General features: G+C 39.7%; 1 protein-coding gene across 1 annotated transcript in view; it reads left to right on the forward strand.

Annotated features, from left to right (window-relative positions):
- The first annotated feature begins 6,174 nt into the window (after positions 1-6,174).
- LOC133639236 (voltage-dependent calcium channel gamma-1 subunit-like) overlaps positions 6,175-13,911 on the forward strand; it is a 51,409-nt gene continuing 43,672 nt past the window's right edge. The window contains exon 1 of the mRNA XM_062032409.1: positions 6,175-6,661. Coding sequence (XP_061888393.1) covers positions 6,424-6,661 — 238 coding nt within the window. The 5' untranslated portion in view covers positions 6,175-6,423. The remainder of the gene's footprint in view (positions 6,662-13,911) is intronic.

Raw genomic sequence — 13,911 nt, forward strand, 5'->3', positions numbered from 1 at the left:
TCAGCAGCGCAGAGATGTCCCCAACCGATGCACAGGCTAGTGGTCCACCCGGGGTCCCGACTCTGGACAGCCAGCACTTCATCCATGGCCACCGGACCTATGCAACTCCCCCTCGCAAGGGACAGGGGAGAAGAGGAGAGAAGAAAAGAAACGGCAGATCAACTGGTCTAAAAAAGGGGGGGTCTATTTAAAGGCTAGATTATACAAATGAGTTTTAAGATGGGACTTAAATGCTTCTACTGAGGTAGCATCTCTAACTGTTACCGGGAGGGCATTCCATAGTATTGGAGCCCGAATAGAAAACGCTCTATAGCCCGCAGACTTTTTTTTGGCTCTGGGAATCACTAATAAGCCGGAGTTCTTTGAACGCAGATTTCTTGTCGGGACATATGGTACAATACAATCGGCGAGATAGGCTGGAGCTAAACCGTGTAGTATTTTATACGTAAGTAGTAAAACCTTAAAGTCGCATCTTAAGTGCACAGGAAGCCAGTGCAAGTGAGCCAGTATAGGCGTAATATGATCAAACTTTCTTGTTTTTGTCAAAAGCCTTGCAGCCGCATTTTGTACCAACTGTAATCTTTTAATGCTAGACATAGGGAGGCCCGAAAATAAAACGTTACAGTAATCGAGACGAGACGTAACGAACGCATGAATAATGATCTCAGCGTCGCTAGTGGACAAGATGGAACGAATTTTAGCGATATTACGGAGATGAAAGAAGGCCGTTTTAGTAACACTCTTAATGTGTGACTCAAACGAGAGAGTTGGGTCGAAGATAATACCCAGATTCTTTACCGAGTCTCCTTGTTTAATTGTTTGGTTGTCAAATGTTAAGGTGGTATTATTAAATAGATGTTGGTGTCTAGCAGGACCGATAATCAGCATTTCCGTTTTCTTAGCGTTGAGCTGCAAAAAGTTAGCGGACATCCATTGTTTAATTTCATTAAGACACGCCTCCAGCTGACTACAGTCCGGCGTGTTGGTCAGCTTTAGGGGCATGTAGAGTTGAGTGTCATCAGCATAACAGTGAAAGCTAACACCGTATTTGCGTATGATGTCACCTAGCGGCAGCATGTAAATACTAAAGAGTGCAGGGCCAAGAACCGAACCCTGGGGAACTCCGCACGTTACCTTGACATAGTCCGAGGTCACATTGTTATGGGAGACACACTGCATCCTGTCAGTAAGATAAGAGTTAAACCAAGACAAGGCTAAGTCTGACATACCAATACGTGTTTTGATACGCTCTAATTGATCTATCATCTATTTGATGGAATCTATTGGTATTTTACGGACGATTCTTTATTTGCAAAGTAATAAAAATACAGCACTAAGTGTGTCTCTTGACAGCTCAATACGGAGCGCGTACTCTTGTCTTCAAACACGGGACGATTATGTTTTTCAGAGGACGGTTGGCAAGCTTGCATAATACAACAGGCTTGAAGCTATGATTTGATGATGTGTGAAGCACTGCCGGGTCTCAATTAACCTGCAAAACAGGTTAGTTCAGGATAGTTATTTCTTCCATCAATCCCCAGACTTTTTCAAGCAGAAGATCAACAACAACAAGCCTTTACACAAAGAAAGACCCTGAGGCAGTGGACATGCAGCATTAAATGAACTTGTGCCAACGCACGTTGACACAAACAGCTGATGACAGCGCCTCCAAATTCAAGTATGCACAGGAGTCCATGCAAAGTACGGTCTCATCAACATGATGAAAAGATCATCAATACGGCTTTATGTTCTGTAAGAATGAAATCAACACGTCGTAATGACCACACCATTACTGCTTATTGACATTTCTCCCTGAGGAATCAGGCACACGCCCAACACCACAAGCCAATGTATTGATGACCAATGTCAAAGGTTGAACAAGCAGGTCAGAGGTCACTTCTATTTCAGGTGTCATTATGCCAGAGTCAATATTAAAGATGGATTGTGGGAAGTCATTTGTGTAATATGTACAGTAGGCCAGAGACATGTTCAAACAAGGGTGTCAAACTTGAGGGCCACATGCAGTTATGGCTGTCTCTGAGGGCCGCTTGCAACAATGAACATATGAATTTTAATGTACTGTATTTTGCCGACCATAGGGCGCACCGGATTACAAGGCGCACTGCCGATGAGTGGGTCTAGTCAGGTCTACTGTATTTGCATACAAAAGGCGCACCGAATTATAAGGCGCATTATGGCAACAAAAAAAAATCTAAATGTAAAACACTTCCTTGTGGTCTACATAACATGTAATGGTGGTTCTTTGCTCAAAATGTTGCATAGATTATAGGGGTGTGGGAAAAAATCGATTCGAATTCGAATCGCGATTCTCACGTTGTGCGATTCAGAATCGATTCTCATTTTTAAAAAATCAATTTTTTTTTTTTAAATTATTATTTACAATTTTTTTTTTGTTTTTTTGTTTTTTTTTAATTAATCATTCCAACAAAACAATACACAGCAATACCATAACAATGCAATCCAATTCCAAAACCAAAGCCGACCCAGCAACACTCAAAACTGCAATAAACAGAGCAATTGAGAGGAGACACAAACATGACACAGAACAAACCAAAAGTAGTGAAACAAAAATGAATATTATCAACAACAGTATCAATATTAGTAACAATTTCAACATAGCAGTGATTAAAAATCCCTCATTGACATTATCATTAGACATTTATTTAAAAAAAAAAGAACAATAGTGTCACAGTGGCTTACACTTGCATCGCATCTCATAATCCTGAAGCGACTGTCAGAAAGCAGCTTCAAGATTATCTGTAAAACATCATCTATTAGGGCTGTGAATCTTTGGGTGTCCCACGATTCGATTCAATATTGATTCTTGAGGTCACGATTCGATTCAAAATCGATTTTCTTTTCAATTCAACACGATTCTCGATTCAAAAACGATTTTTTCCCGATTCAAAAGGATTCTCTATTCATTCAATACATAGGATTTCAGCAGGATCTACCTCAGTCTGCTGACATGCAAGCAGAGTAGTAGATTTTTGTAAAAAGCTTTTATAATTGTAAAGGACAATGTTTTATCAACTGATTGCAATAATGTAAATTTGTTCTAACTATTAAATGAACCAAAAATATGACTTATTTTATCTTTGTGAAAATATTGGACACAGTGTGTTGTCAAGCTTATGAGATGCGATGCAAGTGTAAGCCACTGTGACACTATTGTTCTTTTTTCTCGTTTTTTTATAAATGTCTAATGATAATGTCAATGAGGGATTTTTAATCACTGCTATGTTGAAATTGTAACTAATATTGATACTGTTGTTGATAATATTCATTTTTGTTTCACTACTTTTGGTTTGTTCTGTGTCGTGTTTGTGTCTCCTCTCAATTGCTCTGTTTATTGCAGTTCTGAGTGTTGGTTTTGGAATTGGATTGCATTGTTATGGTATTGCTGTGTATTGTTTTGTTGGATTGACTAATTAAAAAAAAAAAAACATTTAAAAACATTTTTAAAAAGGACAGAAAAAAAAAATTAAAAAAAAATCGATTTTTTAAAAAATGAGAATCGATTCTGAATCGCACAACGTGAGAATCGGGATTCGAATTCGAATCGATTTTTTCCCACACCCCTAATATTTTCAATGGAACATATACCATTTTGGTGTTGTTTACTTAAGTCATATTGCAGTCTACATGTATCTCTTTATTCTGATTCTGAGTCTGATTCTGATTATGTGTGACTTCCATCTACTGGTCACACTTATCATTTCATCATGTACCAAATAAAATAGCTTCGAGGTTGGTAAGCACAACCAAAATTATTGAGTTTTGAGAAATTTTAAGGATTTTTAGTGCGCCTTATAGTCCGAAAAATACGGTATAGGAATTCATATTATGATATTATTAGACAATTACCTATGCATTCCAATTTGACATTCTTTCAAATACACTGTAAAAAAAAAATTAAGTTTTATGGTAAAAAAAAAAATCTTAGCTCAATTGTCAGAAATGTACCATTACAGTGCTTTTTATAGCATATTACTGCAAATTAGGGGGGGAAAAGGGTACCTCTTTTTTTAACGGTAAAAAACTGGCAGCTCACTTGCCAGAACTTTATCATAAAAATATGGTAGTTTTACGGCACAGTTTTTTTTAGGTAAAAATCTGATGACTGAGCTGCCATTTTTAACCGTGGCACTGAAGGTTGTTATATTCATGGTGTGTTACTGTAAATGGAAAACTGTACCACAATTGGGATTTTTTTTTTTGACGGTAAAAATAAGGCGACTGAACTTGCATTTTTTTACTCTAAAATCTACAGTTGTCCACCGATTTTTTTACGGTAAAATTCTGTCAACCAGTTTTTTACAGCAAGATCATTATTGGGCCATTTCCCACCTGAACGTTTTGTTCCTGAATCCTCTGGTTCCTGGAACTATAGGTTCCTGTAGAAGTGTGTGGTTTGTGTTTCCACCGCATTTCACAGTTCACGGTAGTTTATATAAATCAGGCTGATGACGTATGGAGAAGTACTTTAGTATATTTCTATACTGATACCATGTAAATAAATAGACAATATTAGGTCACCCTTTCTTTCACGGCGTGGCGAAGTTGGTAGAGTGGCTGTGCCAGCAATCGGAGTGTTGCTGGTTACTGGGGTTCAATTCCCACCTTCTACCTTCCTAGTCATGTCCGTTGTGTCCTTGGGCAAGACACTTCACCCTTTGCCTCTGATGGCTGCTGGTTAGCGCCTTGCATGGCAGCTCCCGCCATCAGTGTGTGAATGTGTGTGTGAATGGGTAAATGTGGAAATACTGTCAAAGCGCTTTGAGTACCTTGAAGGTAGAAAAGCAGGTGCGTGACTCGAGATGTGAAACAGGTGCGTGACAAGACAGGTGAAAACTAATGGGTGACCATGGAAACCAAACCAAACAAGGAAGTGCAACCAGGAACTAAAAAGAGTCCAAAAAACAAACACATGGCCAAAACAAAAACATGAACAGACATGACAACAGGAATGCCTTGCATCGTCTATATTAGATATATAACAACGGGTGGGTGGCGGGTGGCGGGCGGTTGTGGTTTTGATAAAATGTTAGTTCGGGTGGATGGCGGGTGGATGACGACTTTTGTGATGCGGTTGCGGATTAAATAATTGCCTATTCGCGCATCTTTAATACATATATATATATATATACCTGTATATACACATACATATATATATATATACACATATATATATATATATAAATATACACACACACACACACACACACACACACACACACATACACACACACACACACACACACACACACACACACACACACACACACACACATTTATACATATATATATACACACATCTGTATCTGTATGTATATCGGCCGATACCGATAAAAGACAGTCGATACAAATATATCTCAAAATACCAAGTATTGGTGGCGGCCCGGTCGATAATCGGTCGATCCCTAATGTGTACACCTATGGGCTTTAGACTTGGGGGGCCAATGCATTTCCAAAAATGAGGTGGGTGTGTCTCTATAGCCCGGAAATAACAGTATCTGTTTGTGTGTGGACAAGAGGCCAAAAAGCATTGAAAAGTTTTTAAAGTTTTGTGTTCGTTAATGCTTTTTTTAATTAAGACTACAAAATAGGCCACCATGGGGCCCAAGAAAGTTGCCAGCACTTTGATGAAGACAGTGAAAAACTGCTGAATTCAAGAAAGAAATCAAACAAAAAACTAAAAGCTAATCGCAGCGTGTCCGCCTACAAGCATCTTCAACGAAAATAAAAGTGATGTTCATTGTTCAAGTTCATTCATTGTCTGAAATAAAAAAAAATAAAAAAAATAAGGCCATCACAACCAGTGTAACACATTTTTGAAGACACACCCCAAAGAGCCAGGTGCAGGAATGCTGTATGTGCAAAATTATTGCAAACATTTACAGGGCATTTTCTTTTTGAAATGCTGCTAAACTCTGGAGAGGGTTAGTGTTTAGATGGGTGCACTTATTCATACATGCTGTGAGTAACCAGATAGGCACACCACTTAACTCATCGGCCAAATTTATAGCATTACAGACCCTCTGCTTACTTTTCATGACACTGACTACCACTTGCACCCCCGACACACCCTTTGCCTGCCAGGGCAGACAGTTGGTTTGGGCATCAGCTTTCCTGATCTCCCTCAACAGCTGTGCCTCTAAACTTGCAGCCCCCCTCGGTCGCAGAGTGGATCGCAGTGAGCAGGCACAGGACAAGTATTTGGAAGTAGAACGAGGCAGCCTGACTTCACTCGGAAGCACGGGCGCGGACTCTAAACACAGAGGACAACAGCCGAGAAGTTTGCCGCGTCTGAAGAGGGAGCGAGCCGCCTCCAACGTGTATCGCCCTGATAAATATTTATTTTCTACTTTACGCAAGACTAAACACTGAGCGCCAGGAAGAATGCACAAGCGCACCAAGATAAATATTGCCATTTTTGTGCTGCTGGTGGGCATGGCCTGCATGTTCACCGCGGTGGTGACGGACTACTGGGCCGTGCTCACCCCTCAGGTGAAGAAGGTCAATGACACCTGCGAAGCTGCTCACTTTGGCCTGTGGAGGCTGTGCAAGAAGCACATCTACATCAGCGCTGACATCTACCAGGAGAAGCATGGATGCGGACCCATCAGCCTGCCAGGAGGTAAGGCAACACCTAAAGCTTGTTATGTTTTGAATGCCACACTTTTTACCCCCCTGAGAGCGTATAGAGCAGGAATGGTCAAAGTGCGGCCTGGGGCCATTTTGAAAATCATGTTATGATAATAATAATGATACGATAATAAAGTGTCTTAAGAACATAGCCAGAGTCTGCCCTTTTCTCTCGGGCCAACACAGAAGTGCCAATGCAAACTTTTAGTTCCTTTATTAGTCTTTGTAATACCTTGCACTGCGAATGATTTGCCACTTGCCAAGATTTTAAATTGTATTTCTAGAAAAGTCCGTAGTTTTAAAGGGGAACTGCACTTTTTTTGGAATTTTGCCTATCGTTCACACTCATTATGAGAGACGTAACGACAGATGGATTTTTTCTAATGCATTCTAACTTGTAAACAAACGTAAATAAAAGTCTACTTACACTGGAGCCAATGGGAGGTTCTCTATTTCGCCCATAAAATCCAATAAATAACCATTCAAAAACCGCCAACAATACTCCATTTACATTTCCTGATTTGAATATTACCCAAGTATTAGTGATATTGTTATTATAAGTGCTAACGCGGGCGAACTATTTATAAGGGCGCCGTGGTCACAAGCCTGTGTTCGACATGATTGACTGGTGAGGTGTTTCCTCACTTCATTGCTCCCTGGAAGTTTATTCTAGATCATAAATCATGCATCTCACCTGGACAGAGGAAGTCTGAGGACGTATTCCGACAAGTTGGTACACTTTGACAGCCATTTAGGACACGAAAAGACCATGGTCCCCTCCCGCCCCCGACTCCGTTTGTTCGCAATGATTATAGATCATTCTTCATCCAAATGGGAATATATAAACATTCTAGCAGTCAGCATCCTAATGACAGCAGACTTTGTACAGTAAGTGATGTTTTATTATGTTTTTTGGCTCTCATAAAGTCTGCAGTGAGCAGTAATCAGTGATGAAGGGACAAAAAAGCAAACGTGATGTGTTTTTTAAATGAATGCTCCTCGTATGCTTAAAATGAGCAAAATAGGTCAATATTAAATGTTACTATAAATGTGCCTATCACTACATTACATATATACTTACATCATGTATATAAAACCTTAATGGAGGTGTTTGGATGTTTTTTAAGCGATTTATAGGCGGAATTTAGCGGCTCTTATAGGCTCCATTGTAAGCGGACTTTTGATCACATTTATTTAATATTAAGAATGCATAAAATATAAGAAATACATCCATCGTCATGTCTTTCATAATGATTGTAAACGATAGGCAAAACTCCCCCAAAAAAGTGCAGTTCCCCTTTAAGAGCTATTTACCTATTTTTAGTTACTAACTAATCTTAATTTTAGCATGAATATTTATACATTGTTTTTCTATTTTAGTTTAAAAGAAAATTTCATTAAGAAAATAACTATTCAAATAAGATATGTTGGTCCCCCCCGCATATAAAATCTTGTATAAAGATGTTGCAACATTCCAAGGATGCTTAATTTCAGAGTTCCAAGTTGAATAATGCTTGTTTTCATAATTTAAAAAAATATATTTTTGGTTTAAAAGTCCTACTAATTTCTAGATATACAAATCCTAATTTAAGATGTTTTATCAAGTCAAATTAAATGTCCATGCAGCTAGTTCATTTCACTAATTTTTGGTATTTTTTTTCAACAAAATCTCGACTTTTTATCTTATATTTTGACAGCTCTTTTTGCAGTCTGCTCTCTTGTCCTCCCAAAAAGAATATTAGAAATCTACAATTATTACAAAACTTACCTGCACGTCTGCTGATGAGGACCAGAGGGTGGAAGCACATTACATCAGTTTTAAAGTTGCTAGAATTGCCTCCCCGTCTGCTACAGGGTCGATTTTAAAGTTCTATTATTAGTTTTTAAATGTCTTAATGGCCTTGGGCCTTCTTATCTATTTGACCTGCTTTTACCATGTCAACCATGGCGGATCCATGACATTGAAACAACATTGTGAACTTGCTGAATTAGGTCCTGAAGTTGAGCAACTCAAACTTAAAGTTGGAACAACATGCTTTAGACAACGTTGAATCAATGTTAGGTTCTGACATTGATTTGACCATTGAAATGTGGTCATTTCCCAACAAACAGCGTGGATCCAATGTTAGACATCAACGTTGTCTCAATTTAAAAATACAACTATTTTGCAACGTTGAAAGGGACAAGCGGTAGAGAATGGATGGATGTTTTAAAGGACATGTATGTATAATCAACGTTATAGCAATGTCTTGTGCCTGCTGGGTGAGGTCCTCTGGCACCAAAATGTTATCTTTACCAAATACTATAAGAAAGACACACGGTGGGGCGGCATTTAGCCACTATGGCACCCCCTGTGGAAGAAAAAGCTTCGGGACTGCAGATACCATTGATCATTTTAAAAAAAGGTAAAGACAACTGATCATGCTAAACTCTTCTTAGGTCTTTTGTTTTTTTTATTATGATATTTTCTATGTTATTTATTGCTATCATTACTACTATTATTCTCTCAATGTTATATTTGTATTTATTTATTCATGTACTATTTAAATTTTATATTTACAAATACTTTAAAATCTATTTTATACTATCTTTAGATGGCGTTAATTTTAGTGATTCTCCAGTGTGGACGACTCAAAAGTGGCGTTTGTTTCCTCAATCCTCGGTGTCATGCCATGTTTTGTTATTGTCAATAGTGCTGTGTATGTGTGTTTTCTTCCCTTCTATCTTTTTTTTTTTTTGGGTGTGAAGCACTTTGTGTTGCCACTTGCCTGTTAATGAAAAGTAATACAAAAACAAAGGTTGATTGATGGAATATCTTGGAATAACATATCTTGACCTACAGTATATTGGCATCCTTAAAGTACAAAATGTATCAAATTGATCTTTAACTTTTCTGTACGCAGACCTTGTGGAATACGTTTAAACAGTATAGAAGCTTTTGAGTCCAATATGACGCTGTAAAAGGAAAGAAGGAAGCTGCAAGGAACAAGGAGACTGGTCCAAAAATAATTATTATTTTGGATTAAGTATAGTAAAAAGAGAACATTATAAGTCTGTGGCTGCAAATATCACTGACACAAAAATAGTTTATTACAATTTACAGCTTTACTTTATTATGAACGTTCCTTAAAATATTAGATTTTTTATTTTTTTTAAGTTCTCCTGAAGTTATTTAGAGTTGGAAACTGGTACGTGTATGTACTCCCACCAAAGTGAGACACAGTATAGGTCATTGGACTTGAAAAACACAGTGGAAGAACACTATTTAATAATTTTCCTGCATTGCGTTCCATCTCTCTGAGTTTAAAACATTGTTAGGCTTTGCAAATGTGCTGTGGCGCCTCAAAGTGACAAATGTCAAAGCTCCCCTTTGGAACAAACAGCAGGGTGTCACTGGAGACAGCATTTCAACCTCCTGAAAAGGCCTTAGCTAATGCAGATCTTTTTCACTTACAGATGATATGAAAACTCTAAATAAAACCCATATAAATTAATCTATCAAGCTGATCCAAAAAGTAAAAGTTTAAACAATTTACATTGTGGAACTATGCTACCATTAAACATAAGCAATTTACAAACAGTGATTAAGTAAAATAAAAAACTTAAGTCAAATTTTAAAGGGGGCCGATTATGTAAAACCAATTTTTCTTACCTATTGGTACCTATTTTTGTGTTTTTGGGATCTGCCCAAGTCCCGAAATTTGAAATCAAACCATGGAGACATCCATCCATCCATCCCTTTGTCAGGTTTGTCACTGACAGTTTAGTTATGTTTTGGTTTTTCCTCTGTCTTTATTTCGTCAGCGCTCTTATTTTGGTTATTTCCTGCTTTTCTCCCCGAGCGCTCTTTCCCCTCAGCTGCGGCTTATTGGCACCTGGCCACACCTGGTGTAAATCAGCCGGCTGCTATTTAAACCTGCTTTGTCCTCCAGTCAGTGCTGGAGTATTGTCGATGTCATCACTACCTGTCGTGCTAATAGTCGTCGATGCCGTTATTTGCGGTAAGCTGGTTCCTGTTGGCTGGTTCCTATAGCTATTTACAGTTTGCTGTCTCCTAGCTCCTTGTTTTGTGTTTTGCTGTTAGCCAGATCCTGTTAGCCATTAGCTATTTCCAGTTTTTCTGTTTTCTGGGTCCTGTTTCCAGTTTACCTGTTCCTAGTTCGTGTTGTTGACGAACCCCAAGATGCAGAGATGGCAGGCTTGGTGCAGGAAAACATGATTTAATGTCCACAATAAAGAAAAAACACAAACCAGTAACTAGGAACAGGCAAACTGGAAACAGGAACCAGAAAACAGAAAAACTGGAAATAGCTAACGGCTAACAGGATCTGGCTAACAGGAAAACACAAAACAAGGAGCTAGGAGACAGCAAACTGTAAATAGCTATAGGAACCAGCCAACAAAAACCAGCTTACCGCAAATAACGACATCGACGAGTATTAGCAAGACAGGTAGTGATGACATCGACAATACTCCAGCACTGACTGGAGGACAAAGCTGGTTTAAATAGCAGCCGGCTGATTTACACCAGGTGTGGCCAGGTGCCAATCAGCCGCAGCTGAGGGGAAACAGCGCTCAGGGACAAAAGCAGGAAATAACCAAAATAAAAGAGCTGACAGGAAATAAAGACAGAGGAAAAACCAAAACGTAACTCATCATCATCATCATCGGCAGTCACTCGTAGTCGAGTATGACTGTCCTCAGAATGGATGGATTCCCATTCGGTGAGGACGCCTGCGCGTGACGTCTTTTAGCGTGGGGAGACTGATGCGCCTGCAGCCACCACACGGTCCTTGGCAGAGAGGGGCCTTGATCCAGTGGCATGGATCCATGACGACTGGAGACCACCCTCTGTTGCAGCCTTCATCCGCCTTCAGTGCCGTTGTGACATGCAGTGTCATCCTCCGCCACTTCCACCGTTGAGGTCTTTGAAATGCTATTCAACCCATAGCTGGGACCCTGACAGGTACTACCACCCCGGGTCAGAGTGGACCTGGGAGCAATGATGACTGAGGGGTAACTCCACCTTCCCCAAAACTCCAGAACTCCCGAACTGAAGTCTCATCACCGGATGCAGTTTTGAGTCATACCCAAAACATAACTAAACTGTCAGTGACAAACCTGACAGCCTTGTCCCTATCGGGGAGGCGCCACCTCATTGCAGGGCCAACACAGATAGACAACATTCACACTCACATTCACACATTAGTGTTGCCAATCAACCTATCCCTAGGTGCATATTTTTGGAGGTGGGAGGAAGCCGGAGTACCCGGAGGGAACACACACAGTCACGGCGGGGTAAACATGCAAACTCCACACAGAAAGACCCAAAGTCTGGGGACCTAGGTTCGTGCTGCCACCATGGAGACATGGTTGAGATATTTATAAAACAGTCTTGCCTTCCTTTATACTTCCTCCAAACGAGCCGTTTGGCATTTGCCCCATTTGGGACGTTTTTCCCCAATGATGACATCAGCGGATATCGCAATATTGGTAAAGTTTTACCCGAAGAGTCTGCCATTGTAGTCTGAAGCTGTAGTCAATAAACTCCTTAGTTTTCTCAGTCATCTAGTTATGGGGCAGACTGTCTCGTACATGCACATGAATCCTACACTGTTGCCATTTCTAATACAAAGTAGCATATCGTTTGAACTTATATCTGTCTGTAGAATCCATATGGAAGTGCTAAAAACTACAACGTGGTTAATGGGAAGAAGACACAGTCAGAGTGGAGACATGTAAATAAGATCGCTCATAAAACGACACAGACTGAGGGGACGGTCAGAAAACGGCTTGAAGATGATCTGTAAAACATAATCTATGCAACATTTTGACCAAAGAACCACCATTACATGTAGCAATGGTAGCTATTTGGCAAAGTTTAGCAACTAATGTTAGCGAACATTGACTGTATAGCCTATCAACAACAACATAACTGCAAATTATTAGTTCCTTCTCTGGAGCTGCTTTTGTGTACACACTGTGTGTGCGTATATACTGTATATTTATATTGTTCATCTGTAATTGAAGACTGTACTCATGTTTAGAGAGTAGCTGAAAATAGCTTCCCCTACTTGAAAGACCAGCAGCTGCCACTGGTATATATATATATATATATATATATATATATATATATATATGTGTGTGTATATATATATGTATATATATATATATATATATATATATATATATATATATATATATATATATATATATATATATATATATATACATACACACACACACACACACACACACACACACACACACACACATATATATATATATTAGAGATGCGCGGTTTGCGGACACAACCGCGGAGTCCGCGGATAATCCACGGGTCGGGCGGATGCATGACGAAAAAAATAGATTTTAAATAGATTCGGGCGGGTGGCGGTTGAACCAATTCGGAAATATATATACATAGTTAAATGTTGTTACCCACATACGAAAAACGAGCAGCACTCTTTGAAACAGGCAATTATTCATCAGGCACTGCTGCAGCTGTCACACCAAATTTCTTCCCCCCCTACAAACCCCCCCCCCCCCCCCCCCCCCCCCCCCATTTACTTCCGGGGCTGCGTCCAATAAAGTCACAAAGTTGCCGGGGGTCCTTAACCGGCACGCGGCTGTCCTGTTTCGCGCCTGTACAAAAAAAAACAATAATCGATTTCTTCAGATTCCAGCAGCTGTCAAAGACGAAGTATCCTTCCAGCGACGGGCAGTCAAAGCCGAAGTGCTATCGATCGCTGTCAATGACGTAAGAGGAAACATGACCACGGAAGTAAATGGGGGGGGGGGGGGGGGGGGGTTTGTAGGGGGAAGAAATTTGGCGTGACACAGCACACCACAACACAACACAACAGTAGAAGAAGAAAAAAATTAAAAGATGGCAACGCCGGCAGCAAACGTGGTACGCGACAAACTAAAAAAGGGAATACTAAAGACCAGGGAAAAAAAATAACAATAATAGTCAACACTTTCTTAATGGAAATGACAATAATATTATAATAATGATAAATAATATTATCACGCATTAACATCTCTTAGTCTCTAATGCGTGGCCAAGAGATATTAATGCGTGGCACGCATTGATATCTCTGCTGCATTGGATCAGTCTCCTTTCTTTAACTGGCAAAAGCTTTCTAACCTCACTAATGCCTTGCATCGTCTATATTAGATATATAACAACGGGTGGGTGGCGGGTGGCGGGCGGTTGTGGTTTTGATAAAATGTTAGTTC

The sequence above is a fragment of the Entelurus aequoreus genome, linkage group LG22 (assembly GCF_033978785.1).
Source record: "Entelurus aequoreus isolate RoL-2023_Sb linkage group LG22, RoL_Eaeq_v1.1, whole genome shotgun sequence".
NCBI lineage: Eukaryota > Metazoa > Chordata > Actinopteri > Syngnathiformes > Syngnathidae > Entelurus > Entelurus aequoreus.